General features: G+C 53.0%; 2 protein-coding genes across 2 annotated transcripts; one reads left to right on the top strand and one right to left on the bottom strand.

Moving 5' to 3' along the window:
- The first annotated feature begins 294 nt into the window (after nucleotides 1–294).
- On the top strand, nucleotides 295–6608 carry ENTPD8 (ectonucleoside triphosphate diphosphohydrolase 8). The gene is made up of 9 exons (XM_065648325.1): nucleotides 295–414; nucleotides 838–955; nucleotides 1994–2144; nucleotides 2693–2852; nucleotides 3371–3601; nucleotides 4714–4983; nucleotides 5392–5502; nucleotides 5638–5772; nucleotides 6417–6608. Exons 1-9 carry the CDS (start codon nucleotides 295–297, stop codon nucleotides 6606–6608), a joined length of 1488 nt encoding a protein of 495 aa, XP_065504397.1.
- A 2004-nt stretch (nucleotides 6609–8612) lies between these two features.
- Nucleotides 8613–25142, bottom strand: NOXA1 (NADPH oxidase activator 1). Its single transcript, XM_065648752.1, has 15 exons — nucleotides 24969–25142; nucleotides 23057–23139; nucleotides 21001–21109; nucleotides 18136–18270; nucleotides 16950–17057; nucleotides 16153–16212; nucleotides 15962–15999; nucleotides 15111–15252; nucleotides 12898–12951; nucleotides 11819–11903; nucleotides 11589–11641; nucleotides 10525–10697; nucleotides 9141–9246; nucleotides 8925–9048; nucleotides 8613–8710 (listed from the first exon to the last, which is right to left on the bottom strand). The coding sequence occupies exons 1-15, from the start codon at nucleotides 25140–25142 to the stop codon at nucleotides 8613–8615; spliced, it is 1542 nt and encodes a 513-aa protein (XP_065504824.1).
- Nucleotides 25143–25457: the final 315 nt, after the last annotated feature.

Raw genomic sequence — 25457 nt, 5'->3', positions numbered from 1 at the left:
CGCAGAGAGGGGCCTGAAGGGCTGCACTTGAGAAGGCAGGGCTGAAAAAGCCACGCTGAAAACTTCCCAGGGAGGGGGTGTTCAGGAGAGGGTGTCCCAGTCCTGAGACTGCCTAGACCCTCCCATAAGAGCAGCCATGTACTGGAGCATGGCTTCAAGCCCTTGTTAGGGAAGGGGAAAGTCCCATCTTGACAGGTCCCATAACCATCCATGAGATTTGCATCTCAAAACTGACCTTGCAAATGCAGAGGTGTGAGCGGGTGGTTGGGGCTGTTCTTGCAGGTTGGAGAAGGAATGGACTACAAAGCCAAGGCCGTTGCAGGTCTCCTGGCAGCCACCTGTGTCTTCAGCATCATTGCCCTCATTCTGAGTGTCGTGCAGGTGAAGGACGTGTTTCTGCCTCCCAGCACCAAGGTAGGGTCCTTGGGAGGAGGGCAGCTCCCAGCTCCCGCTGAGCGCTGACTGCCCCTTGGTATTGGAGTTTCCACAGGTTTCGGGCAGGCTGTGGTGTTTGTCACCAAGATGGGGACGAACTCCTGTATAGGCTGGCTTGCCAAGGTGGGTCTGGCAGAGTTTGGTCACCGTGACTGACCCTACAGCATTTTCATCGCAGAGCACTGCCAGCTCAAAGGGCGTCTGATGGAGCCTTGTCCCCAACACAGCTGGTGACTGCAGTGCCACAGGGCTTTCCCTGCGCTGGGGACACTCTTCGTTTGGCGACTCGAGTTTCCCCTGCGCACCAGGGGCTCTGCCGACTCTCCTGCAGCTCTCCTTGCTCTGCGGTGGGTGACGCTGCTCTGCACCCCCTGACACCCCATGTCCCCTCTGCCTCCCCAGTACGGGCTGGTGTTCGACGCTGGCTCCACGCACACGGCTCTCTACATCTACCAGTGGCCTGGGGACAAGGAGAACGGCACCGGCATCGTCTCCCAGGTGGAGGCCTGTGCTGTGTCCGGTGAGTGTGCCGGGATGCGTCTGTCCCTTTCACCTGCCCCTGCTCAGCTGGGGGACATGGGGACTGGCCAGCCAGAGTGGCTGTCCTGCAACACCAAGGAGAGTTGGCTGGCTCATGCCAGGGATGCTAAATGGTAAATGCCCCAAGGGCACTTATTTATTGGGCATTTATAAATACATGAAGGTGCTGTTGGTCTTCTGCACAAGGACTGGTCTCTCTGGAGGGTGGGACCAGGCTGGCAAGGGGAGGTGGGGTCAGCTGGATGGTCCACGGAGCTGGGCTGGGACTGACAAAGGCCACCAGGCCAGGGCAGAGGTGCCTGCACAGGAGGCAAGGGGGCTCAGAACTCACCTCAACCACAAACCCAGGCTCTGTGGCAGCTGCATGACAGTTATTGGTTAACTGCAAAGGTCTGGCAGAGGACAAAGTGTAATGGAGAGGGTGCATGGGCTAATGGCAATAATGGTATGCAGAGCTCAGGGGAAGGTAAATAGTGATATTTCCACCCCAAAGTCTGTCCCTACCCACCGCAGGACCGTGCTGGGTGCTCAGATCCAGTGCCAGCCTCTAAAAATAGGAACTCAAACAAGCCGTGCAGAGGGCACCTCTGTGTGTGCATACCGGCTCCGCGCACCCTCCCAGCAGGACAAAGGAGAGCCTGACCCTTCCCTGGGGAAATAAGGAACAGCTCTGTTTGCCGACCAAGTCCTGTGGGACGGGCTGGCTGCCTTCGGGCAGTTCGGCCTCCCTGGGATTATGCATGTGCCCAACATCACAGGACTCACACCGCAGCGCTCCCCATCCATGCAGGGCAGGAGCTCGCTGCCGGCTCCCGCAGCGTGCCATGGCCGTGGCGTGTGAGCAGCCTCCAGGCAGCCCAGCTCTGAGCGCCGCCCTCCCAGGAACACCCTTGGCAAGGGCAGGACTAGCCTGGGTGTGCAGGAAAACCCCTGGGGCCTTTCGGGGTGGACGTGTCCCCCTTGCCCTGTCCCTCCTGGGTGTCACTGAGGTCGCTCCATCCCCGCTGCCGTCTTGCAGGACCCGGCATCTCCAGCTACGCAGACGACCCCGCTGGGGCGGGAGCCAGCCTGAAGCCCTGCCTGGACAAGGCCATGAAGATCGTCCCGGCAGAGCAGCAGCGGGAGACCCCCACCTACCTGGGGGCCACAGCGGGGATGCGGCTGCTGAGGTACCGGCCCTGCCCAGAGCCGACCACCTCCTCCCCCTGCCCCAGCAACCATGCGTTTGTGCATCGGAGCCAGTGCAGGGGGCTGGGACGGGGATCTGGGGACACGGGGGGCTGGGGACACGGGGGGCCGGGGGCACAGGGCACTGCTGCCCGCACAGGCCACGGTGATGGGCAGAACATCCATGTCTGCATCCGCCAGGGTGTCCAAGGGATCTGCAGCTGTGCCCGTGGGGAAACCCCCAGCACCAGCCTGGCAGCAGCCCCAGGGCTGGATCAGCCTCCTGGGCCAGACTTGCCTGAACCTTCCCGCGTGCCCAGGCTGAGCCCGCAGGCCGCGTTTTAGGGAGAATCCCAGCACAGCGGCCGAGGGATTTGGCGACTGCAGGAGAGGCACCGTGGGCAGGGCAGCGATGCAGGGGCATGTGCCTGTCTCTGAGCAGCTCCGCTCCTCGGCAGAAGGCGGCAGCCTCTTGCTGTTCGCCCTGCGCTGAAAGCTCCCCGGCCATCGCCTCCTCCACTGCATGGGCTTTATCTGCTTCCCTGCGCAGGGAGCAGAACAGCACCAAGGCCGAGCAGGTCTTTGCCGAGATCGCCAAGGCCGTTGGCGAGTACCCTGTGGACTTCCGTGGAGCTCGGATCCTGACGGGGAACGAGGAGGGTTCCTTTGGCTGGATCACCGTCAACTACCTGCTGGAGACCCTCGTCAAGGTGCGGGCTGGGGCACTGGGCAGAAGAGGAGTGAGCACAGTATGAGCTACACCCAGGTTTCTTTATCCTCAGATGACAGAAAAATGTAGTTTTAGGGAAATAGTCATCCAAATAAATGTAGCCTGTTTTTGTGAACTGCACACTCAACTTCACTGATATGATTACCAGAATCAAATGTCTTCGTGTCCAGCTCAGCCTGGCCCTGTGCTCTCCACTTACATATAGGTCAATTTTGGTATCACAGGGATGCAGCAATACCAGACACCAAACAAACTGTTATTCTTTCCCTCCTCAAAGTCCCTGGATCGAAGCTGATGTGCAGCAGCCAAAGGACCAGACCTCAGTGTTGCATGGAGGTCTATGTGGGCCAAGGAGGATGTGGACAGCAAGGGATTAAACACAGAGATAGGAGAAGGAAGGTCCTTCAGGGCCTTCTGAGCCCACAAAACCTTGATGGAAGGGACAGGGACTATGACTCCTTCCAGTACAGACTAACACTTGCTCTCTTATGGGTCCAGTTTTCCTTTGCAGAGAAATGGGAACACCCACAGGACACCGAGGTTCTCGGAGCTCTGGACCTTGGAGGTGCCTCAACACAAATCACCTTCCAGCCTGGAGTCACCATTGAGGACAAGAACACCTCCGTCTCCTTCCGGCTGTACGGCACCAACTACTCCCTGTACACCCACAGCTATCTCTGCTATGGGCAGACCCAGGCCCTGAAGATGCTGCTGGCAGCTCTGCACCAGGTACCGCAGCCACTGCTCACCAGGGTCTGCTCAGCCATTTCCTTTTGCCATGAAAAATGTCTTCCAAAAATCTTGGGCATGCCTGTGGAAAAGGCATTAGGGAACTGAGAATTTATACAAATTCAAAAACCTGGAAGAGACTTAGAATTTTTCTACTGAATCAAAAACTTCTCTCTCATTTGGGTGGAAGGTGGTGGTGGTTCCCTTACAGGGCTCCCTTCTCCCGAGATGTTGTCATGTCACGGCATTTTTCAGCATTTCCCAAGCCCAGCTATATCCTCAGCTCCTTCCCTGTCCCCTCAGACATGGGCATGAAGTGTTTCCTTGGCTGGGTGGTTTCCAAGTATCAGCTTCATTGAAACGCAAGTAGTTTAAAAGGCCACCAAGTCCTCCACTGGGCAATAGATGCAACATCCAGTTAGGAGAGGACGAGGAGTCCAGTCACCCGGGAACATGATCCAGCACTGCCTGGCTGTGCTTGTTGAGTCTCCAGTATTTATGCCCCTACATATGACAGCAGGTGTGGCAGAGGACTGAGACTCCACACAGCTCAGTGCAGAGATGACAGAGAGCTGTTAATGATGATTAGATTAACTCACCCTTCCTCAATTTCTGCCCGGGAGAGGACTCCCAACACACCTCCTGCACACCACTCTGCCACTAACCAGCATCCTCCTGTCTCACCCCGCACGGAGCTCACAGCCCAGTGCTGTGGGGATGGGGATGCTCAGGGGCGTGCGGGGGGATGTGCCTTTGGTTCTTTCTGGGCTGGGGTCTACAAGGTGCGGTGGGACAGAGTGAATGCCAAGAGCAACAAGCTCTTGGTGCAGGCAGAGGGCACACGTTGCCCTCGGGGCAGGTTGCCATCCCACGGGGACGCCCGGGCTGGCGGTGGCATCACCACCCAGCACAGCTCAGTGGTGGGGCCAACGGCAGGACCGGCAAAAGCCGTGGGCAGGTTAGTTTTGCAAAGGATGGGTCCTGATTCTCCTCAAATCCTCCCAGGGTCCAGACCCTGCTTTTTGTGAATGTCTAAGCACAGGGTGGGCTGTGGGGTAGGGTCTCACTGGCATCCCACGCCCAGCCCCACTAATGGGTCCCACTCTCTCCAGGGCAACCTGTCTTCCCAGCACATATCACACCCCTGCTACCCCAACGGATACCAGGAGAACATCACCACGGCAGACCTCTACAACAGTCCCTGTGTCCGTGCACCAAACACATCCAGTCCTGCGCAGGTCCTCACGGTGACGGGGACAGGGGACCCAGCAGCGTGCAGCATCGCTGTCCGGAAACTCTTCAACTTCAACATCAGCTGTGGGGCCAACAGGACGTGCGGGTTCAACGGGGTTTATCAGCCACCTGTGCGGGGACAGTTCTTTGTAAGGAGCCTCTGTCTGTGCAGCTGTGGTGGGGGAGGATGGAGAGTGGGAGCTCCTCTGCCACTGGCTGTGGGAAAGGGTGGGGAGAGAGAGGACCCCAGAGCTGGTCCCATCTGCAAATCTCCTGTGTTGGGAGGTGGATTCTGCGTCCTGCCATGTCCCAGCGCTCCCTGAGGGAAGCAGGAAGATCTTGTCCCACGGAGCAAGCCTGAGCTAGCTCAGAGTGCAAGCAGCAGCCCCAGGGCTTGTTGACCAGCTCCAAAACTTTCTGGTGGTCCATCAAGTGGGTGCTGGGTGCAGAACCCTGGGAACTGCATGAGACTCTGTCCTCAAGGAAGAGGTGCCCCTGCATCTTTCCTCTGGCCAAGGAAGGAGATGTAGTTTTGACCATCTCCCCTTATCCCTCAGGCCTTTGCTGGGTTCTACTACACCTTCCAGTTCCTGAACCTGACCAGCCAGCAGTCTCTAAATGACGTCAACTCCACAGTCCAGACCTTCTGCAAGACGAGCTGGACAGAGGTGAGCGCCCTGCAAAGGGCAGCAGGGAGCCCTGTGCTTGTCCTGTCCCCAGGCCCTGCTGTTCTCTGGGCCAGGGAGGGTTTCTGAGTAGCTATTTCATTCTCCATTGTGCTGTGTCCCCTGTTGGCCCCACAGCTGGTAGAGACTTTCCCACAGCACAAGGGGAACCTACACACGTACTGCTCTGTGGCCATTTACATCTTGACGCTGCTGCTCGATGGCTACAAGTTCGACGAGCACACGTGGAACAGCATCCAGTTCAGGCAGCAGGTAACCCCCTGTGGGGCAGCAGCAGTGGGCGGGCGGCAGCGGCCACTTCCCTGCCCTGACCTGAAGACATGTTGGGGAGCAGCATCCTTGGAATTTCCTGCACCAGAAACGTGTCCCCACCTCATGCCTGCCAGCCCATGATCCCAGCACAGCTTCACTCTTGTGTATCTGCCCCCAAACCTCTGACACCAGCTTGTTTCTCACTCTGGTGTGAACATAAGCTCATTTTAAGGGGGTCAGAGAAATGCAGAACGGGATTGGGCCACTTTGGTCTCTGATGTTGGGCAGAATTGACTTGCGCATCAGAGCGGTGATGGTGGACCCATGACCCATTTGAAGCAGAATATGACCAAATTTGAAGGATCATAGGGGAGGATGGAAGCTCAGATCCAAAATCATGTCCTGGTCACACAGGCACATTTGGCCCAGAGCAGTCACCCATGTCCAGCTGCCCTTTAGCCCTGGGGAGGGGGGGACAGGAAAGCTGCCTCTGTAACTGGTCCTGGTAAGATCAGATTCACCACAAGCAGGTCCATGTGTGAAATCACAGCTGGGGCAGCGCATGGGAGAGATGCCCTCACATCAAAGCTACCGGTGCCTGGGAGAGGCACTTCTGGATGATCTCTTCTGCTCTCTCACCTCAGGCAGCGAACACAGACATCGGGTGGACGCTGGGCTTCATGCTGAACTTCACCAACATGATCCCTACGGAGGCTCTGGAACAGGTCAAGGGGCACCAGCCCAGTCTGTGGGCAGGTGCCGTCTCCTTCATAGTGCTGGCCGTAGTGGCAGGTCTGGTGGCCGTTGTCCTCCAGTGCTTCTGGAAAACCAAGTAGCTCCCAGCCTCCTGCCCACTAAACCAGGCAGGGAAGTGCCAAAAAAGAAGGAGGAAGGGGAAGAAGAATGAGGGCATTATACCCATCTCCACTGCTCAGGAGGTCTAAGTGGGTTATCTCTTTAAAGATATTGAACATGACAAAGGTCTCTTGAGGTCCCAAGTACCTCCAAGAGGAAAAGGCTCTTGACTCCAGAAAAAACTTCAATCTGGCTGACAAAGGCTGACTGAGACCCAATGGCTAGATGAAGCCAGATAAATTCAAACTAGAAATAAAATCCTTCTTTTGTTTTTCAACTACGAAGGTCACTAACCAGGCCAGCACAGTTTCCTTGGTACTTCCAGTCCCGCTGGGCTGCTCTCCCACCAGTTGCGGGAGGCGATCGCTGGTGGAGAGCAGTGGTGGCCACCTAAACTCTGAGGAGAGGGGTGACCTTATCTGTATCTTTCCCTGTGCAAGACTTTTGTAGTACATGACAGAATATCTTCCCAAAGACACTGCCAACTGCCTTTAAAAATATTTACTGGCATATCTCAGCAGAAAAATACAAGTGGAAGTTGATCTAAGAGCTGCCAACTCTGGCTCAGGGTTTATTTTACATTCAAGTTACATAGCCCAGCTTTATCAGACACCAAATTCATAGCAGGTTCCAGCTTCAAGCCCTTGAGTGGTTTATTTAGATGAGCAGAGCCCAGCATAGCTCAGCTGCAGGAACCGCACAGACATCTCAGTCATTCCAGCTCCAGCCAGCGCTCTCACCAGCCCCACCAAGGCTCTGCCAAAGCCCAGGGCTGCTCTGAGCAGGGGTGGTTCACAGCTACATCCCCTCACAGCATGAAGCAGTAACATCCAGGCAGGAATTAAGGGTTTAAAAGAATTGGACGCATCTGGGCTGAGGGATGCTCAGAGCCCTTTAGCTCTGGCAGGTCCATGGGGTATTTGCTGTGGACGATGATCCATGGTGGTCCTAACGCAGGTGTTATCCCATACAGCCCACTGCAAACTGGTGACAGGGGCTTCCCAGAGAGCAGCATCTCTTGGAGATGAGAGAAAGAGGAGAAGGGCCAGGGGAGGCCACCAAGATACGCACAGGGCTGGAACAGCTCTGCTGGGAGGACAGGCTGAGAGAGTTGGGGGGTTCAGCTGGAGAAGAGACGCTCCAGAGACACCCTATTGCGGCTTTTCCGTACTTAAAAGGGGCCGATAAGAAAGATGGGGACAGACTTTTGAGCAGGGACTGTTGTGATAGGACAAGGGGTGACAAGGGGTTTTAAACTAAAGGAGGGAGATTCAGGCTGGACATGAGGAAGAAATTGTTGGCCCTGAGGGTGGTGAGAGCCTGGCCCAGGTTGGCCAGAGAGGTGGTGGCTGAACCATCCCTGGAGACATCCCAGGCCAGGCTGGACGGGGCTCTGAGCAACCTGAGCTGGTGCAGATGTCCCTGCTCATGGCAGGGAGGGCACTGGGGGAACTGGGAAGGGCCCTTCAACCCAAACTGTTCTGTGATTCTATGATTTCCATCTGGTGGAGATAAGGATATGTGGCCCAAAGGTCTGGGGAACGGGGCTCTGTCTCCTGCTCACAGAGGGCTGTCCGTGGCTTCCTTAGAGTGAGGCTCAGCCTTCCCAGCCTGAGCTTGAGCAACAAGGGAGGGGGTGACAACGTCCATCCAGAGGAACCTCTTCCCACCCAGCAATCTGAGCCCCTGCACTCTGAGCTGCCACATAGACATTTCCCATGGCCAAACACCAAATCCCTCTCACTTCTCTCAGCCCTGTACAAGCACATCTTTAGCAGCATAAGCCCAGAAGTAAAAATGCCAGGTCTGGGAACAGGCTGCAGAAAATGCTGTGGGACTGCTGGAACTGAGCCCATGGGGTCTGGCAGTGGGGGACACCTCCTGCGTGGGTTCAGCAGAGCTCCGGGCTGTGGCCCAGATGAGCTGGGACTGGTGTCTCCCACCCCCGAGAGACCATGCAGTTGGCAGGAAAAGGTTCCTGTTCACTACAGGAAGGTGGCATCACAGCTGGTCTGGGTTGCAAAGCACTTGGGGAAGATGCCAATCTGACCATTGCAGCGTCCTTCGAGCCAGTCCTCGTTCACTGGGAAAACAGAAAGGAGCAGGATGAGCCCTGGCCCATGTGAGTGGGGTCAGTGAGAGTTTTCATGGGTGGAATTTAACTCTGGGCAAAACCCAGCACAATCCTGTACCTCCTGAGAGAGCACTGGAGGGGCCATCTACTCCCCAGTCCCTCCCCAGAGCAGCCTCCAAAAGCCTGGCCCAGTACAAGCGTGAGGACAGGACTGCAGAGCTACCTTCGGAGAGGATGTCCAGCACATCTCCCTTGCCGAACTCCAGGTCCCCTGGTCCCTGCGCGAGGTACGAGTGCCGAGCCAGCATCTGGTAGAGGACGGGTCTGCCTGAGTGGGAGTCCGAGTCCTACAGGAGAAAGTCGTCATGGAGGTTGCAAGGCAAAGTGGAGACTGGATTAGAGTCCAGCACAGCAGAGAAGCTTGTCACAGCCCACGTACCTGGCAGCAGAGCGTCAGCCGGCCATCTGTCAGCTGCTGCCACATCTTCTGTAGATCCTCCTCTCCTGAAACTGCACCCAGTTCTTTGCCATCCGAATGCCTGTAGCTGGAAGGGTTCATTAACACAGCTCAAATCATCTCACTTAAAGCCAAACTCAGAGGCAAGCCTAATCCTCTACCATCTTCAGTCTTAACAAGTCCCCCCTGTAAGCCAGCTCTGAGCTTGTCATCTTGCACAGTGACACAGGGCACTGTTAGGGAGTGGCACTGTCACCTCCTCACACACTCGAGGAGAAGATCCTAAAGTGTCCTGAGTACACTGTGTGCCCCCAGGGCTGTCACACCCAGGGAGACCTCACCCCAGGACTCTGCGTTGATCCTAGTGCATCTCAAAGACTGAGCTGAGCAGGAGAAAAGCCAACATACAGCAGCTGCCTGTGCACAGAGTTTTTCCTTCTGCTCCCCCATTTCTTGATCATGATACAGTTTCCTGGGAAAGATCCTTCAGGCTTCCAAAGCCCATGGAGCACGGGCTGTTCTCCATGCCAAAAGCCACAGGGAGGTTAGCCCTGCAAGGAAGGCTGCGTGTTCACATCCTCACTAAACCTCTGCCAGAGCGCTTTGACCCCAATTAAACATTCTCAGGAGACCAGATGCAGGTCTGTGCCCCCAGGAGAACGGCTGCTGCCACCCTGTCACACAGAATCCCAGAATGTCAGGGATTGGAAGGGACCTCGAAAGCTCATCCAGTCCAATCCCCCCGCCGGAGCAGGAACACCCAGATGAGGTTACACAGGAAGGTGTCCAGGCGGGTTGGAATGTCTGCAGAGAAGGAGACTCCACAACCTCCCTGGGCAGCCTGGGCCAGGCTCTGCCACCCTCACCATGAAGAAGTTTCTTCTCATATTTCAGTGGAACCTCCCGTGTTCCAGTTTGTACCCATTGCCCCTTGTCCTATCACTGGTTGTCACCCAGAAGAGCCTGGCTCCATCCTCCTGACACTCCCCCTTTCCATATTGATCCCCATGAATGAGTCACCCCTCAGTCTCCTCTTCTCCAGCTCCAGAGCCCCAGCTCCTCAGCCTTTCCTCACCCGGGAGATGCTCCACTCCCTCCAGCATCTTCGTGGCTGCGCTGGACTCTCTCCAGCAGTTCCCTGTCCTTCTGGAACTGAGCGGCCCAGAACTGGACACAATATTCCAGATGAGGTCTCACCAGGGCAGAGCAGAGGGGCAGGAGAACCTCTCTGACCTACTGACCACCCCCCTTCTAATCCCCCCCAGGTCCCACTGCCCTTCCTGGCCACAAGGGCCCAGTGCTGGCTCATGGTCACCCTGCTGTCCCCAGGACCCCACACACTCATGCACCAAGAGCACGGGGGTACCTCAGCTTCCCTCGCTCTGCCTGCAGCCCGAACCGCTCCCCCAGCAGAGCCCGCAGCTCCGGCAGTGACGGCGCCTCGCCCGCCCGCACCACCACGGAGCACTCGCAGCGCACCCGCAGCACGATGGGTCTGTCCGGGCTGGGTGAAGCTTCTCCTCGGGTCGGTGGGATCTGCTGAGAGATGTGGCACCGTGGACTGTCTGGTTATTCAGGATTCTCATATCAAGAGGTGACACAGACACAGCCCCTTGGCTCAGTGCTACCATGTAACAGTAGTGCAGCATCAAAATGCAGATCTGAATTTGAGAGGAGGAACTACAAATTTGAAGCCTGGGATCGAACGCTCCTCCCATGACCCAGGAGGCCTGTTTCTGGTCCGATCGCACAGGTACCTCGCAACCCCAAACTTATATGAGCAGGGCCCCAGTTCCTCCAGACTGCTGGCTGAAGTACAGCTAACAAAAAATTCCTCCAAAAGCCCTACAAAAAGGGGTGGCAAAGACGAAGGGAGTAGAGCTGATCTGCAGCTGGCACTGCCAGAGAGGTGCTGTCCTCAAGTGGACACAAGAGATTCCAGCTCCGTCACACACAGTGGTTGGTAATGACATGGAGCTGCATCAGAGGACATAATCCCGGAAGAACATAGACAAGAATGAATTGTGGTACCCAGACTGATGGGGACAGAAAATGCCACACAGGAGGAGGGGAGAAGGGACCATAGGTAGTTCAAAGTCAGCTCTCTCTTGCAAAATGGGCTGAAAAGCACATGTCTGAGAACACTGGCATGTCTGGGGCTCTTGGCTCCTTGGAGGGTGGCAAAGGGCACTGCCCTGGTGAGCCTCAGCCTTGGGCCGCCTCACAGAGCTGTATGGGCACAGGCTTGGGATCGCTGGAGGAAAGGCCACCTGTGAGCCTCCTCAAAACAGGAAAATGGGCAGAGGAAGAGTTTTTTTCCAGTGATTTCAGGGCAGCTCAGGAATTTTGGAGGATCTGGCCAGCAATCTTGCACTTCTCACAGCCTTGATCTCTTGAGGCTGTAGCAGCTTCACCTGTGAAACATTTTACCTTCACGTCCATCTGGGCACCAGCATCATTTGCAGAAGCATTTCCAGGAGATTCTGCAGAACAAAACAAGAGCAGAGGAGCAGCGCCTGCAGTCAGCAGAGGCCTCTGGCAGCTCTTCGGCAACCCGCTGGCACACAGGCAGCCACGGCCGCCATGGGCAACCAGCACCCTCCCACTCCTAAAGCAGGGGGTGGGCACAGCTTCACGTGGCACCTACGCAGGTCCCTGGCCCCGGGGACTACCTGGGTTCTGCTTCACGTGGAGTCGGCTGGGAGGCACCTGGGCAGGAGGGAGGGGAATCCCATTGCTGATCTTCTGCAACAGAACAACATCAGAAATGAGTGAGCAGAAGACACTGGAGACTGGACAAAGCTGGTGTGCATGACAGAGGCTGCAGCCACTTCTAGATTTCTGGGTATAACCCCATAGAGAGCCCCAGGGAGTTCATGAACTGGCTGGATGAGGCAGAGGACTCAGGCTCTTAATGGCTTCTGCGGCTCTCAGGGTAGTAGAGTGACAAGAGGTTTGGTGGGACTTCCTTGGGCTCCTGCCCCTCACTGGGTTGGTGCTGGAGCAGAAGGAGGTTGCTCACGTTGTGCTGAGGGCTCTGCCCACCATCTGCCAGCTCACCTGGGAACCTGGGCTGGCTCACAGTGAGACAGCCATGGAGCAAATGCCCAAGTGTCTGTTATGGCCAGGGACTCATTCAGAGAGTGAAAAAAAAAAAATCATAGCAATGTCAGAACAACCATGTGCTTCAAAAATCTCTCACAGGCTACAGGAGTCTGAGTTGCACCTTTCTGCACTGGGTTCAGATCAAAAATGATGGCGACCATGTGTGGATACGCCTGTGGTGGAGACAGGAGATGAAGGAAGTTTTCCCAAGTCAAAGGTGAGGGTTTACAGCATAGGTGCATGGCCTTGAGACAAAAAGCAGTGCATGTTCAAGATATTACCATCCTATGGCAGGAGATTAACCTGCTCTCACGCTACTGGTGAACTAGAACATGGGAGGACTTCTCGCCTGCTTCTGTGCTACACCTAGTGGCTACAGACATCACGGGAGCAGCCTGGACAACACGCCTCAAGCCCTCAAATTCATCAGTGTGTTCCAGTGCCCCAGCAAGTTTCAGTGGGTCAGGAGAGCTATGGCAGCTGCTCATCTTTGTGTGCTCCATTGCCCACGGTGGCAAAGAGATAATAATACCTAGGACACAGTTGTCCTATCTTGTGATAACCTTACAAATAAATGTCCTGAATGTATCTCTTGGTCCCTTTCCTATGCCTGGTTGCAAGGTTGTTAGCTCACCCATTTATCCCTCTTCGAGGCAGGTTCCAGGAGAGAGCTGGGTATGCGCAGCTCCTGCGGGACACAAAGCAGAGCAGGATGAGACAGGAGCTGCTGCTGGGGTGCAGCCCCAGCCCCCCAGCCCCACTCTGCGCTGCTGCTGTCCTGGCAGAACCGCTGCAAGCCCCACGTGCCCACCGTCAGGTACAGCAGCCCACATGGCTTGTGCTCAGAAAGTGCTGAACAAAATCCAGTGGTCCCTTTGCATGTGTTTTCTGCTGAACGCAGTGCTGTGATGGAATGGCTGCGATGCAACAGACCCAACACCCAGCAAGCTCAACACCCTGCTCCTAAAATGGGTGCTTAGGAAGGGAGCAGCAAGGGTGGCGAGGATACCAGCCCAGCAGTATTGCTGTATCCTCTCAGCCACTGCTATTGATTTCAATCGATCATTGTGAGTAATTATGCTTTTATTTTCCCCAGTGTCTATTATTTTACTTCTTTTGGCTTTGAGTTTCATCTGACACTTCACTGAGCCATCAACCAGCACATTCAAATACTTCTGTAATTGTTCACTGTTGGCTCGGGATTGTCTGTCATGGAACACAATCACCTTAAGAAGCACTAGATCACTATCCCTACTACTACATCACTTAGGAATATGCTAAATGCTTAGGCCACAGCAGATTCTGTGTGGGGACATCCTTTCTTAAAACAAACAAACAAACAAAACAAAGCAAAAAACCCACAAACAACAAACAAAACCCCAAACCTGTTCATTTATGCCCAGCTGTAATTTCTACATTTTCACCTTTTATTAGTCCTTAGAGCACTGCCTCTCTTGCTCAAACAGCTTACTGTTTTTCTTAGTGGTCTTGTGAAGAATCTTTTGACTTTTTTTGGAAATATAGGCAGATAATATATTCACTGGCTCAGCCTAAGCCACGTATGCACTGGCTCTTTCAAAGAACTTAAGTAGACACATGAGAAATGGCTTCAGTCAGCATGTTGTCACATTTATCTGTTTCTACTATAGTTCCCTAGTCTGCAGAAGGATGTCAGATTTGCTGAGCTTTAATTCCTTAGGTCTTCTCTAGAGCCCTTTATAAGACCTTCCTGTACAGCTGAAACTCTCCCAAAACCTCCCAAGAGTTAATTTAACAGAGACACTACATACCAAGTAAGGACTGACCCGTCTGTTCAGCTCTTTAGAGCTCTCAAGTGACAAATACTGCTCTAAATGCTGCTCCTTGGTGAGGTCTGTTACCCTACATGATTCCACCATAGGATCCTGTATGGCGGAGAGCACAAGTGCCCCAAAAGATGCTCTTGTGGAGCTACAGAGGAGAATGGGAGAAGCTGGTGGGAGCCAAGCAGCATTGCTGAGAAGGACCTGGGTGTCCTGGTGAACAACAGGTTGACCATGAGTCAACAATGTGCCTTTGTGGCCAAGAAGGCCAATGATACCTGGGGTGCCTTAGGAAAAGTGTGATCAAGCAGGTCGAGGGAGGTTCCTCCCCATCTGCTCTGCCCTGGTGAGGCCCCATCTGCAGAACTGCGTCCAGTTCTGGGCTCCCCAGTTTAAGAAGGACAAGGAATTACTGGAGAGAGTCCAGAAGAGAGCTGCAAAGATGCTGAGGGGTCTGGAACATCTTTCTTATAAGGAAAGGCTGAGAGAGCTGGGGCTGTTCAGCTGGAGAAAGCTGAGAAGAGACCTTATTTATGGTGATCAATATCTCCAGGGTGGGTGTCAGAGGATGGACCAGACCCTGTTCAGTGGTGCCCAACGCCAGGGTGAGGGGCAACGGGCACAGACTGAAACACAGGAGGGTCCATCTGAACGTGAGGAGAAACTTCTTTGCTGGGAGGTGCCAGAGCCTGGACCAGGCTGCCCAGAGCGGCTGTGGAGTCTCCTTCTCTGAGACATTCAAACCCGCCTGGACCGACCTGTGTGATCTGCTCTGTGACCCTGCGAGAGCAGGGTTGGGCTGGGGGATCTGCAGAGGGCCCTGCAACCCAACCAGGCTGGGATGCTGTGATTCTGCGAAGTGCCAGAAAAACCTGCAGCTAGCAAGCGCTCCGTGGAAACGAGCCCTGACCTCCTCTGCTCTGCAAAAGCTCCAGGTGGGTCCCCAAGGAATGTGCTCAGGGGGCTGCAGCAGGTTCCTGCTCACAGGCAGGGCTGTGGTCTCTGCCGGCGGGGACGCGCTGGAAAGCTCCTCTGGTTTCCTTACCTGTCCATTGTGAATGGCTGTGGCCCAGCCATCCCCTCCTCTTGTCAGCACAAACACCAAACTGCCACCTTTCACTGCCACCTTTTCCGAGCCCTCAGGGTAATACTGGGACAAAACTCGGTAGTAGCCTGATTCGCCGTCTCTGGAAAGAGAGAATGGGAATGACAGCACCTTTACAAACCCTGGACTTCTGGTGCTGGATGGCTTTGATCCAGAGCACTGCACTGATCAAAAGTGGCACGTGCCAAAAGTTGGGAAGTTATGATTTCCATTGCTACTCTTTGGTCCAACTGGGAACAAAACAAGCTTGGAAAACACTTAAGTTTCCCAAATGCAACTGACACATTTTCATTTTACCAATATCCTCCAGATCAAAACAATTATTAAACTCATCCCTGAATTACTCTTGGCACAGTATCACCAAACCAAATTACTTTCACGTGGTTTTGAACCAGGACTGAGTTTTGGCTCAGCACAGCAGGGCTGGGAGTGATTTCTTAGAAGCCTTGTTCTGGGAACTAGGACGGGACAGCTGAGCATCCTCTGCCATGGGTCCGGGCAGGTCCCACAACCTCTCTCTGCTTCCATTCCCCAGCCATGGCATGATCTGTGCTTGTCTCCCAAGACTATCAAATCAGCTCCTGCAAACTGCTCTGAGACTCTTGCATGAGAGATGCCACTAACTGCAGCACCTTTTGCAGTCACAGAAGCCTTTGCAGGTTTGTCATTCACCCTTGGTGAGAAGTGGGCATGGATCCCACAGAGTCTTCAGATAAAGACAGCAGAGAATAAAACGTGACCTTCTGAAGAGAAATAGTGAGAGTTAGACCATGGTGGAACTGAACACTTACCGCAGAGCATCAGCACTGGGTTCGTAAATGCCCTGTTTCTGTGGGAGAAACAACATCTATTTACAACAGTACCTTATACAGCAACAGTGCCACCTTATTTACTGTCCCTCTGAACAGGTGTTAGGATCTGAGGCCCTACCTGGAGCTCCATGACAGCTCCATTCCTCCTTTCACAGCTATGTCTTGCTCACCTGATGCCTGAGAGGCTCGAAGCCAAAGTACTCATCATTGGGAATGATGGACGAGATCACCTGTCAGAGGACAAAGCAATGACTGAATCCAGGCTGGATGAAGAGACTCGCAAACTTCACGCAAGGTTATCTACTCAAACCCGTTTCACTCTGACATCCTAAGGTCAGGCATAAAGTAGAGCCATGCACATAGTGAAAAAAGCAGAGCCGGGTTCCCAAAACAGCTTCAACAGGTTGTGTCCCTGTGTGTTTTAAGTCTTGCCAAGGTTTCTTTAAAAGCACGCGAATGAATTACTTTCTCTTCCGTTTACTCATGTCAGTGCTCTCTGGCCTGTGGCACTTCTGCTGACTGCACTGGTCACAGAAGGGAACAGAGAAATGCTCTGCTGACTTACACCAAGGACGTGACAAAGCATTTGTCTCCCAAGTGCCTGCCTGTCCCTCTGGGAATGCAGCTGGAGGAATGTGCTCCTCTTGAAAAGGTCATTGTCAGCAAAAGGACAACCCCAGGCCTCTCTAAGTACCTGTTCAGCTTTTTCAGAGTTTAAAGTGACCAGGACTGGGAAGTTTTTTTTTAGCACCAAAGTGCAGTTTTGATAGAAGACGTGGCAATTCTAACAAATTTTGGCTTCTGTGTCCCAGATGCCTTGGGCGGCTGCAATCCCTGACAGTGCTGCTCTTGGGTCTCCATGAACGCAGTGATTGGCGGAGTGGCCAATGGTAATGCTCACTGGAGACAGGAGAAAGGGGGATTTTAATCTGCTTGCTGGTAATCTTTACAATCACATGCCCGTTACCTTGGGTTTACCCAGGAAATCTTTTGAATCCAGCTGTTCAACTTCCTTCTTTCGTGGTCTGAAAAATTCCCCGAGAGGAACCTGCATAGGCTCTAAAAACAGACAGTCCTAGGGCAGGGAAAGCAGATAAGAGCCATCAATTAATATTAAATGAAACATAACAGCAGTGAAAAGCAAGTATAGCTTCCCTGTGTGTGCAAGAGCAGCTCCAGGAAGACACTGGGGCAAAAATTATGGCTGTGAACTTGAAAAAGGTCACTCAGGTTGAACAAGCACATGCAAACTAGGAGCTCAGCAGCCACTACCCAGCGTTGAGTCAAAGACTAACTCTGTTGGTATGGGATGGGTGGGAAGGGAGAGCAGTGGAGTAAAGTTTTTTAAACAAATCTCTAAGCATTTTTCCTATTTGACTTCAAACATTGCTTTTTTCTCCTGTGTTCAACCACTGAGTAGTATGCTAGTAGCAAATATAAAAAGTACACTAATGTAAAGCACAAACATGATGCTAGAAGAGATGATCAGATTAAAAAAGAAAAAGTGATCATCTCTTAGAAAGGATACAAATAAGATAAGGAAGTGTGGAGGTAGCAAAATAATGAACCCTCCAGGAGATGTTAATCAGAGATCTGCAAGTTGCTCCTGATCATAAAAGCGTCTAACAGGAAACTATTCTTCAGAACCAACTCTGGAAATAACTTTTACACTCTACTTAAGCTCTAAATGTGATTGTCATTAATATCTGAACTGCCAAAGGGATCTGAGGCCAAAGGGATTAAAAAAAGTCACCCAGTGTCATGAAAAGGGAGACCCTCCAAATCTGCGCTTGCAGGGGTTCTGCACTTAAACCCTGCGTGAGGCAGCTTGCTTTACAGTACAGGTACCGATAGAACTGAGCTCCTGGACACAGGGACTGGGAAGCAACTTCCCAACCTGAGAGGTTGTCCCGTCATTTTCCACTACGGTGTTTCTGTGCTATGAAGCACCTGGGGGTGCGGGAGCTACTTGATTAGCTGAAGCCCTAGTTTAGTAGAACATCACAAGCAAATGGCTTAGACTCTGTTACCAGATCTCCAAGCAGGTGGGTAGAGAGGAAAACCCAAACATACAACAATTAGCACATTCTTATCTTGTATTTCTTAACTTGAGCCCAATACACACACCCAGGAACCCACAGAGGTGGTTTTACCTGCACCCGCTCGAGGGCCATGTCCAGGATTGCTGTTCTTCCTTCAGGTCTCCACACAACAGCTTTTTCCAGGGTGGCCCTGGCCTCCTGCCACTGCCGCAGCCGGCACTGCGCTGCTGCCGTGCTGTACAGCACCTGAGCGGGCGAGGGGAGCAGGACTCAGGGCGCTGAGAGCGAGCACGCGCCCAACACAACGCACTGAACCGCACCAGGGACCCAAACAGCACAGACACAGCAGCACCGATCTGCTCCCTGCTGCGCCGCCGGGAAGGCAGTCTGAGCAACACAGCTGAAAAACTCCATAATCAGAGTGGCAAGAGAGAAAAGCTGCACCTCCAGGCCAGCCCCTGGGTGTGCTGGAGCTGCCAGTTTTGCTTGAGGCCAGGGGAAGACCAGATGAAGGCTCTGGTACCATACACGTTTTAATTTTATCCTTCCTGCATCTGAAAGGCCAGTAAGGATTTTCTTGGCAAGTTGCACAAGGTTTCTTCTGTATGCAACTAGGTGATATTTTTTGCTGCGCCAGAGTAATTCTGATTCCCTTTCACTGCAAAATAACTAAATGTATTTCACACTGTAGCGGGCTGTGAATGTGCAAGTTGTCAGCCGTAGCCTGTTACCCTTTAGTGGCACGTAAGTCTGCTCAGCGGTGAAGCGGCAAAGGCTGGGAGTGTTACACACCGGGTGTTGGGAAGCCTTGATCTACACGGTGTGGGAGACTGGGAGATCTCCTCCCTGGCCAACGGTCAGTGTACGGAGAAGCTGCTGGTCCACAGGCAGCAGTGTGATCTGACAGACCCACTGTCACATTTCTTGCTGCCTTACACGACAGGGTGATCAGCTTGTAAATTGTTTTGTGGTATTGTTGCTAGACAGGCTGAAAGACCTGACCATGGGGCCTACTAGAAAGTTACTAGTAGGCTAATAATAGATGAGATGTCTAGCAGTAATTAACTTTCAATTGTAGAACAAAACCTATCCTGGAATTGAGAGCCATGGACAGCTGATTATGTTGTGATTATTGCCAAATTTTGAGGATGTGATAAACCTAAAGTAAACTTTGCTCATTATAATATCATTTTAATACAAAACCACACCTCCCAGCCAAAGGTTACCACCTCCAGGACCCCTACTCACCAAGCATACGTAGTAAGAGTATATAAAGCTTGTATGCAAATACAAGTATATAAATATATAAGTATATAAATATATACATGTACATAAATAAATAGAACTTGTATGCAAATATTGTAACCAATGAGCCCTACAGGACTGCCCTGAGGGTGTGTATATACTGATAGGATTTTGTATAAATGATCAAGACTTTTGTATTGCCAGTATGCTAGTTTAATCTATGTTGTACAACTCTGTAATAAAATCAATGTCTCTGTGTGCAGAATTTGGCTCATCTGCATGCACACGGGGTAAAGAACCCTGGTTTAGGGACAACGGGATCTGGATGACAGTGGTGCAGCTAATGGGATGCTCTTCCTTCCCTCACGACAGGAGAAGGCTGCGGTTTGGGGGCCAGCGGGGAATGGTCATCCTGAACATCTACAGGAACTGCAGGGATGATCCTGTTTGGAGAGGCAAGGCAGCAGCTCTGACTCAGCTCAGGACTGCTAGAGCCTTTGCAAGAGGTAAGTATTCCTGGATTTTCAAACCACACCGCACATTCCCTCTCCCTAGAGAACATCAGACGCGGCATGTGAGAGGCCGTGCACGGGGAAAGCCGATGGCACAGCTCTGCAGGAGGGTTACATTTGTGTATTTTGAAAAGTGAGCTGCAGGTAGATGTAAGAGCAAGATGTGGTCAATCAGGATGCAGGTCCTGAGGCTGGAGTGCCAGCACAGTGAGCACACGCGTCCTGGCAATACCCAGAGCATGCAGACCTGCACGTTCGCACCGGGATATACCAACCTCCTCCTGCTGCAGCCCCGCACCTTTCAAAGGGAACCTGTTGTTTCCAAGTGTGTGTGAGTTCAGAGAAGGCAGCGCTATGGCATTGAAACCGTTAAAAACCATGAGGTTTAGCTAATACCACAGATGCCAATGATAGGTTCTTCCTGCCAGGTATAAGGTGCATGAAAATTGACCGAGATGGAAGGACAGGTTTCTGGCCATGCTTGACTTGAGTCACACAATGACTCCTCACTCTTGCGGGAATCAAGATTTAAATACTCTCCTGTATCTGCTCTTCGGTCTGTGTGTGTGGACTCAGAATAGAAGACAAAATGAACCCTTGCAGTAAAGTACAGTTTCTAGGAGTCTTTTACATCCCAAATATTCCAAGTATTTATAATCAATTCAGACTTAGATCTTTTTTTGAACTGGATGTGGCAGGTTGACTCCATTTACCAGTGCAAGAGCAGCAGAGTGAAGTGTTGCAGAAGTAAACCCCCCCTTGCAGCCCAGTGTGTGAGGTGAAACCCAGAGGTAATGTTAAGACCAGTTGCTACAGTTGAAAAGACAGGCTTTCATGCACATCAGTTTCTTAGAGTCTTCATTATGGACCAATTTTGTTCCCATCTGTCTATACCTCAACCTATTTCAGCTTTTAGAGCTGAGTTCACAAGACTTACATGCATATTTACACACATGTAAGCATAAATATTACAGGCACAGATAATTCCTGAGCATCTGCTCTGAACGGTTTTACTTTTCAAGCTGTGTAATTTGTTAAACTCTTCGGAGACGACATTGTTTTATGACCCTTATGATTAAGTTCCTTTAAAAAAAAAAAAAGTGCAAGCAGAATATTTTACTGTTCTAGTGCACTGTCTTGAAAAGCTCTCTGGTTACTAACTCCTGCTGCTGAACGCCCCAGCAGAGGGGAAGGGCTGCTGAGACAGGCTGACTCTTACCTCCCATGCATACAGTATGTGCCTCAGCCCCAGCTGCTTGTAATCGATGAAGGTGTTTTTTCTTAGATGACTGAAGGCCATTTGATAGTCAGAGAGAGCTTCTTCATACCTACAACGCAGAGATGACCGGAGAAACTGAGATAAAAAAGCTGAAGACTCTAAGAAGTTCAAAAATCAAGCTAGCAAAAAAGGTATTCTTCTCTGTAGCCTGGATGAGGAGAGCTGCACCAGAGATGTGACCTCTTGTGACCACAGAAAATTCCCTGTCCTCTCCTTGATGGTAGTTAGAAAAAAATGAATGTGGTGTGTCTGGGATCATCTGCACAGTTTTACTGATTGGGATGGACAGTAGGTTTTGATACCTGAAATAGTTGCAGTTCCAAGCAGAAGAAAATGTAAGGAACAGAGATTAACAAATGCTGTGGGCTCCTTGCCCAGCTCGCTGCTGGCAGTTTTGTCCTGGCAGGTATCTCGGGCGAGAAGTGAGGGCTGGGAAACTCCTGCTGATGATTTCAGCCTGGAGAAGAGAAGGCTCCAGAGAGACCTTACTGAGGCCTTTCAGTAATTAAGAGAGGCCGATAAGAAAGATGGGGACAGACTTTTAGCAGGGCCTGTTGCGACAGGACAAGGGGCGGTGGTTTTAAACTAAAGGAGGGAGATTCAGGCCGGACATGAGGAAGAAATTGTTGGCCCTGAGGGTGGTGAGAGCCTGGCCCAGGTTGGCCAGAGAGGTGGTGGCTGAACCATCCCTGGAGACATCCCAGGCCAGGCTGGACGGGGCTCTGAGCAACCTGAGCTGGTGCAGATGTCCCTGCTCGTGGCAGGGGGGCACTGGGGGAGCTGGGGAGGGCCCTTCAACCAAACTGTTCTGTGATTCTATGACGAGTGTACATGCACAGCCACAGCAATGTGAAGAGAAGTTTAGAGAAACTCTAAGGATAAGGGAATTAGTCTGAATTTACACCAGCTCTGCAACTGAAATCAACACGGGTTCCCACTCGGGCTGCAGGTGTGAAATGACGGGTCCGGGAAGGGCTGTGCAGCGCCCCCCGGCCAAGAGAAGGTGCCTGGGTGGATGTGGGTGGGTGGGAGCAGCATCTGATGAGGGAAGGAGCCAGGGGGTGCTGGGGGCCGTCACCTCGTGCGGCGGGGGGCAGGTCTGGCAGCGGTGCTGCCCTCACCTCCTGCACAGCGCGTGTGCTCGGGGCACGCTTGCTGCGCTGCTGCCGGCCGTGGCACAGCGCTGGGAGCAGAGCGAGCAGCTCCACCGCGCCGGCCGGGCTGCAGCATCCCCGAGTGCAGCTCTGCTGGCACAGAGCGTGTAGCTGCTCGACGGGCTGTCTGTGAGCGCAGAACTGCTCACTTTAACTCCCTCACACAGAAATAAATATCGTCACTTTGCGGAAACTAAGGTCTGGAAAGTATGGGGAAAATACCAGGAAAGAGAATACCTGAACTTTGGATGTAAGAAAGGACCTGTAACATCCTCCGCCCACCTCTGCGAGCAGGATGTCACTGCAATTTAAACCTGGAAACAATGAGTAATCAATCCTGTGACACTAGTGGTGCAAGCCCAACATGAAATCAGTGAGATGAAGATCAGGCTCACAAAATCTGCTGTCAGCAGAGAGTGAGAGTCAGATCCTGGGGGCAAACTGCATTTCTAGGAAGGCCAGGCTTGTGTGGACCACGTGACAGTACACCTAGCGTCACAATTATATTTTTTTCTTTCCCAAAGAAAACCTGAATGGCAACATAACCTCCTGGCAGCCCCGCATACAGAAGCAGCTTCTTTCTCTCTATGTATGGGACAGTAATGCCATATAGTAGCCACCCCTGGGGCCACAGAGTTGTACAAGCTCATATCTTCTCAGTCTTAACAGAGATAAGACTTGCTGACCTGAGACACTGCTTATAAGGCCAAACTGGACCTTATGAACTGTTTAAAATTGCAGGACGAAGTGCATTTTAGAATTACAGAATCATTTAAGTTTAGGAATAAAGTATGACTAAAAGGAGAAAAGCCAAGACTGAAATGGATGTGTGCTTCACTCACATTTCCAGCTGCAGATGGACAAACCCTCTCTGAAAGAAGCCAACGGCTAGGGAGTTGTCCTTCGCAACGGTTTTATCAAATGCCTAAGGAGACAAACACAGACACATGGCAAGGATGAGTTAGGATCTCTCCTGTTGATGCCTGGGTGCACGCACCCAGCCAGCCACGTCCAGCTGCTCTTGCACTGGATGCAGAAGCTGTTTCTGGGCTCGCGACCAGCTCCTCTGGACTGACAAGTGCTGGGCTGTGACCTGGGCTGAGGGGCAGGAGACAGCTCCAAGTCACCTTTTAGGTCTTGGCTCTGTATGAGCTGAGCTTCAGGTTTTTATCCTTCCTTGGGAAAATGGACAGGAAATAACAAATGAGCTAGGTTTGCCATCCAGCATCTTGTAATGAGAAAACCGTGTTACCTGGAGCAGAGTTTGCCCTGACGGTGGGAGCAGTGGGACCAGCCCAAGCAGGGAAGGCTGTTTGAAGCAGCCCATGGTGATGAGTATGAGAAGGGGTGCAAGGGAGAAAGCTGATGGGCTTCACACTGCACCTACAAGTCAATATTTCTGGTCCAGTTTCCCAGCTAAAAACAGGCAAGTATTATCAAAGCTGGTAGCAGCTTGTGGCTGATGGTTCAAAGTAACAATGTGCTGGGAAAACTGTCTTAATGTCTTTCTGAGAAAGCTAGGAGGTGTGCTCCTTCACCTGTCATTGCAAAGAGATGGTAGGTAGATAATGAACTTTTGTGGTACTGGCTAGACAGGGGTGGCAGCATTGCAGGGGTGAAAATATGTTGCAGGAGGTCAGGGAGTGACTGCACCTCTTAGGGAGGTGGCAGCTGCTTCTCCCATGGCTCCGACAGCAAACCTTGTGTCGTCTGCTTTACTGTGCTATAAAAGAGAAAAAAACCCAACCAACTGTTGACCTCTGTGAAGCATAGCTGAGCTTCTTCCCAGTCGTGCCCATTCATCGGGGCTAAAAAGTCTCTCTTGGGCACCATCGTGCTCTGCTCACTGTTGTCCCTTATAGCAATCTAAACTCATCTAAACATGAGGAGAAACTGCTATGAGGTGCCAGAGCCTGGACCAGGCTGCCCAGAGCGGGTGTGGAGTCTCCTGCTCTGGAGACATTCAAACCCGCCTGGACCGACCTGTGTGATCTGCTCTGGTGACCCTGCGTGAGCAGGGGTTGGACTAGATAATCTCCAGAGGGCCCTTCAACCCCAACCAGGCTGGGATTCGGTGATTCTGTAATTGCCCTGCCTGAGGCTCCATGGCTCTTCCCGGCCCCTCCACCACAGCCTGAGCTCTGCTTACTGCTAATTAATAAACAGCTCAAATGCACCTCCTCGCTGGGCAGCTGACAGCTGGCTAGCCAGATGTGCGGACATGCTGGGTGCTGTAAGAAAAAAGCTTTTCCTCAGGGCGCTTGCCTGCCTGCACCTGTAGCTGCTCTCCAGTTCCAAAGGGTTCCCAGCACAGCGGCTTTCTGGCAGCCTCGACTGCTGGAGCAGGACTGTGGATGGGCACACGGGGCTGCAGGGCCCCATTTGCATCCATCACCGCTCACATCTGTGCTGTTAGTGGGATGTGAAGGATAAGAAACTCTGGATTTTAATGAGAGTTTCATAGAATCACAGATGGTTTGGGTTGAAGGGCCCTCCCCAGCTCCCCCAGTGCCCCCCTGCCATGAGCAGGGACATCTGCACCAGCTCAGGTTGCTCAGAGCCCCGTCCAGCCTGGCCTGGGATGTCTCCAGGGATGGTTCAGCCACCACCTCTGGCCAACCTGGGCCAGGCTCTCGCCACCCTCAGGGCCAACAATTTCGGCATTATTAGTTTCAGCCATTATTCCCTCAAAACCCGAAACGGCCAAGCCGTGCCGCCCGCCCCAGCGTCCCCCCCGGGGCTCCCCCCGCTCACCCGCAGCGCCGCCCCGGGCCGCCCCGCCAGCAGCTGCACGCAGCCCATGTTGAAGCAGATCCGCGCCGGCGGCTCCGGGATCTCGCCGAAGATCTCCAGGGCGGTGTCCCAGTCCCCGCCGTCGGCCGCCAGCACGCCCTGGTGCCAGCGCCTCACCAGCTCCCGGTACGCCATGGCCCGCGGAGCTCACCTGCCGGCGGGCGCGGCCCCGGGGCGGGAGCGGGCGGAGGAGGAAGCGCCGCTTGATACGCAGGACCCGGCGGGGGCAGAGCAGCACCGGGGGTGCGGGTGGCTTGGCCTCTGCGGGTGAAGGGCGACTGAAAAGCCACCAGCAGAAAGCCCCTGGCACAGCTCATGATCCCCGCCGGGTTGGGTTGCAGGGCCTCTGCAGATCCCCCAGCCCAACCCCTGCTCACGCAGGGTCACAGAGCAGATCACACAGGTCGGGCCAGGCGGGTTTGAATGTCTCAGAGCAGGAGACTCCACAGC

Source organism: Caloenas nicobarica, chromosome 19 (genome assembly GCF_036013445.1).
Source record: "Caloenas nicobarica isolate bCalNic1 chromosome 19, bCalNic1.hap1, whole genome shotgun sequence".
Taxonomy (NCBI): domain Eukaryota; kingdom Metazoa; phylum Chordata; class Aves; order Columbiformes; family Columbidae; genus Caloenas; species Caloenas nicobarica.
This window is presented reverse-complemented; position numbering and strand designations above follow the sequence as displayed.

Coding starts and splice junctions, on each gene's coding strand:
- ENTPD8 (XM_065648325.1), top strand. CDS start 295: ATGGACTACAAAGCCAAGGCCGTTGCAGGTCTCCTGGCAGCCACCTGT. Junction 415..837: donor TTCTGCCTCCCAGCACCAAG/GTAGGGTCCTTG, acceptor CTGCCTCCCCAG/TACGGGCTGGTGTTCGACGC. Junction 4,984..5,391: donor CTGTGCGGGGACAGTTCTTT/GTAAGGAGCCTC, acceptor CTTATCCCTCAG/GCCTTTGCTGGGTTCTACTA.
- NOXA1 (XM_065648752.1), bottom strand. CDS start 25,142: ATGGCGTACCGGGAGCTGGTGAGGCGCTGGCACCAGGGCGTGCTGGCG. Junction 18,271..21,000: donor ACATACTGTATGCATGGGAG/GTAAGAGTCAGC, acceptor TCGCCCGCTCAG/GTGCTGTACAGCACGGCAGC. Junction 15,253..15,961: donor CCCAGTGCTGATGCTCTGCG/GTAAGTGTTCAG, acceptor CTCTCTTTCCAG/AGACGGCGAATCAGGCTACT.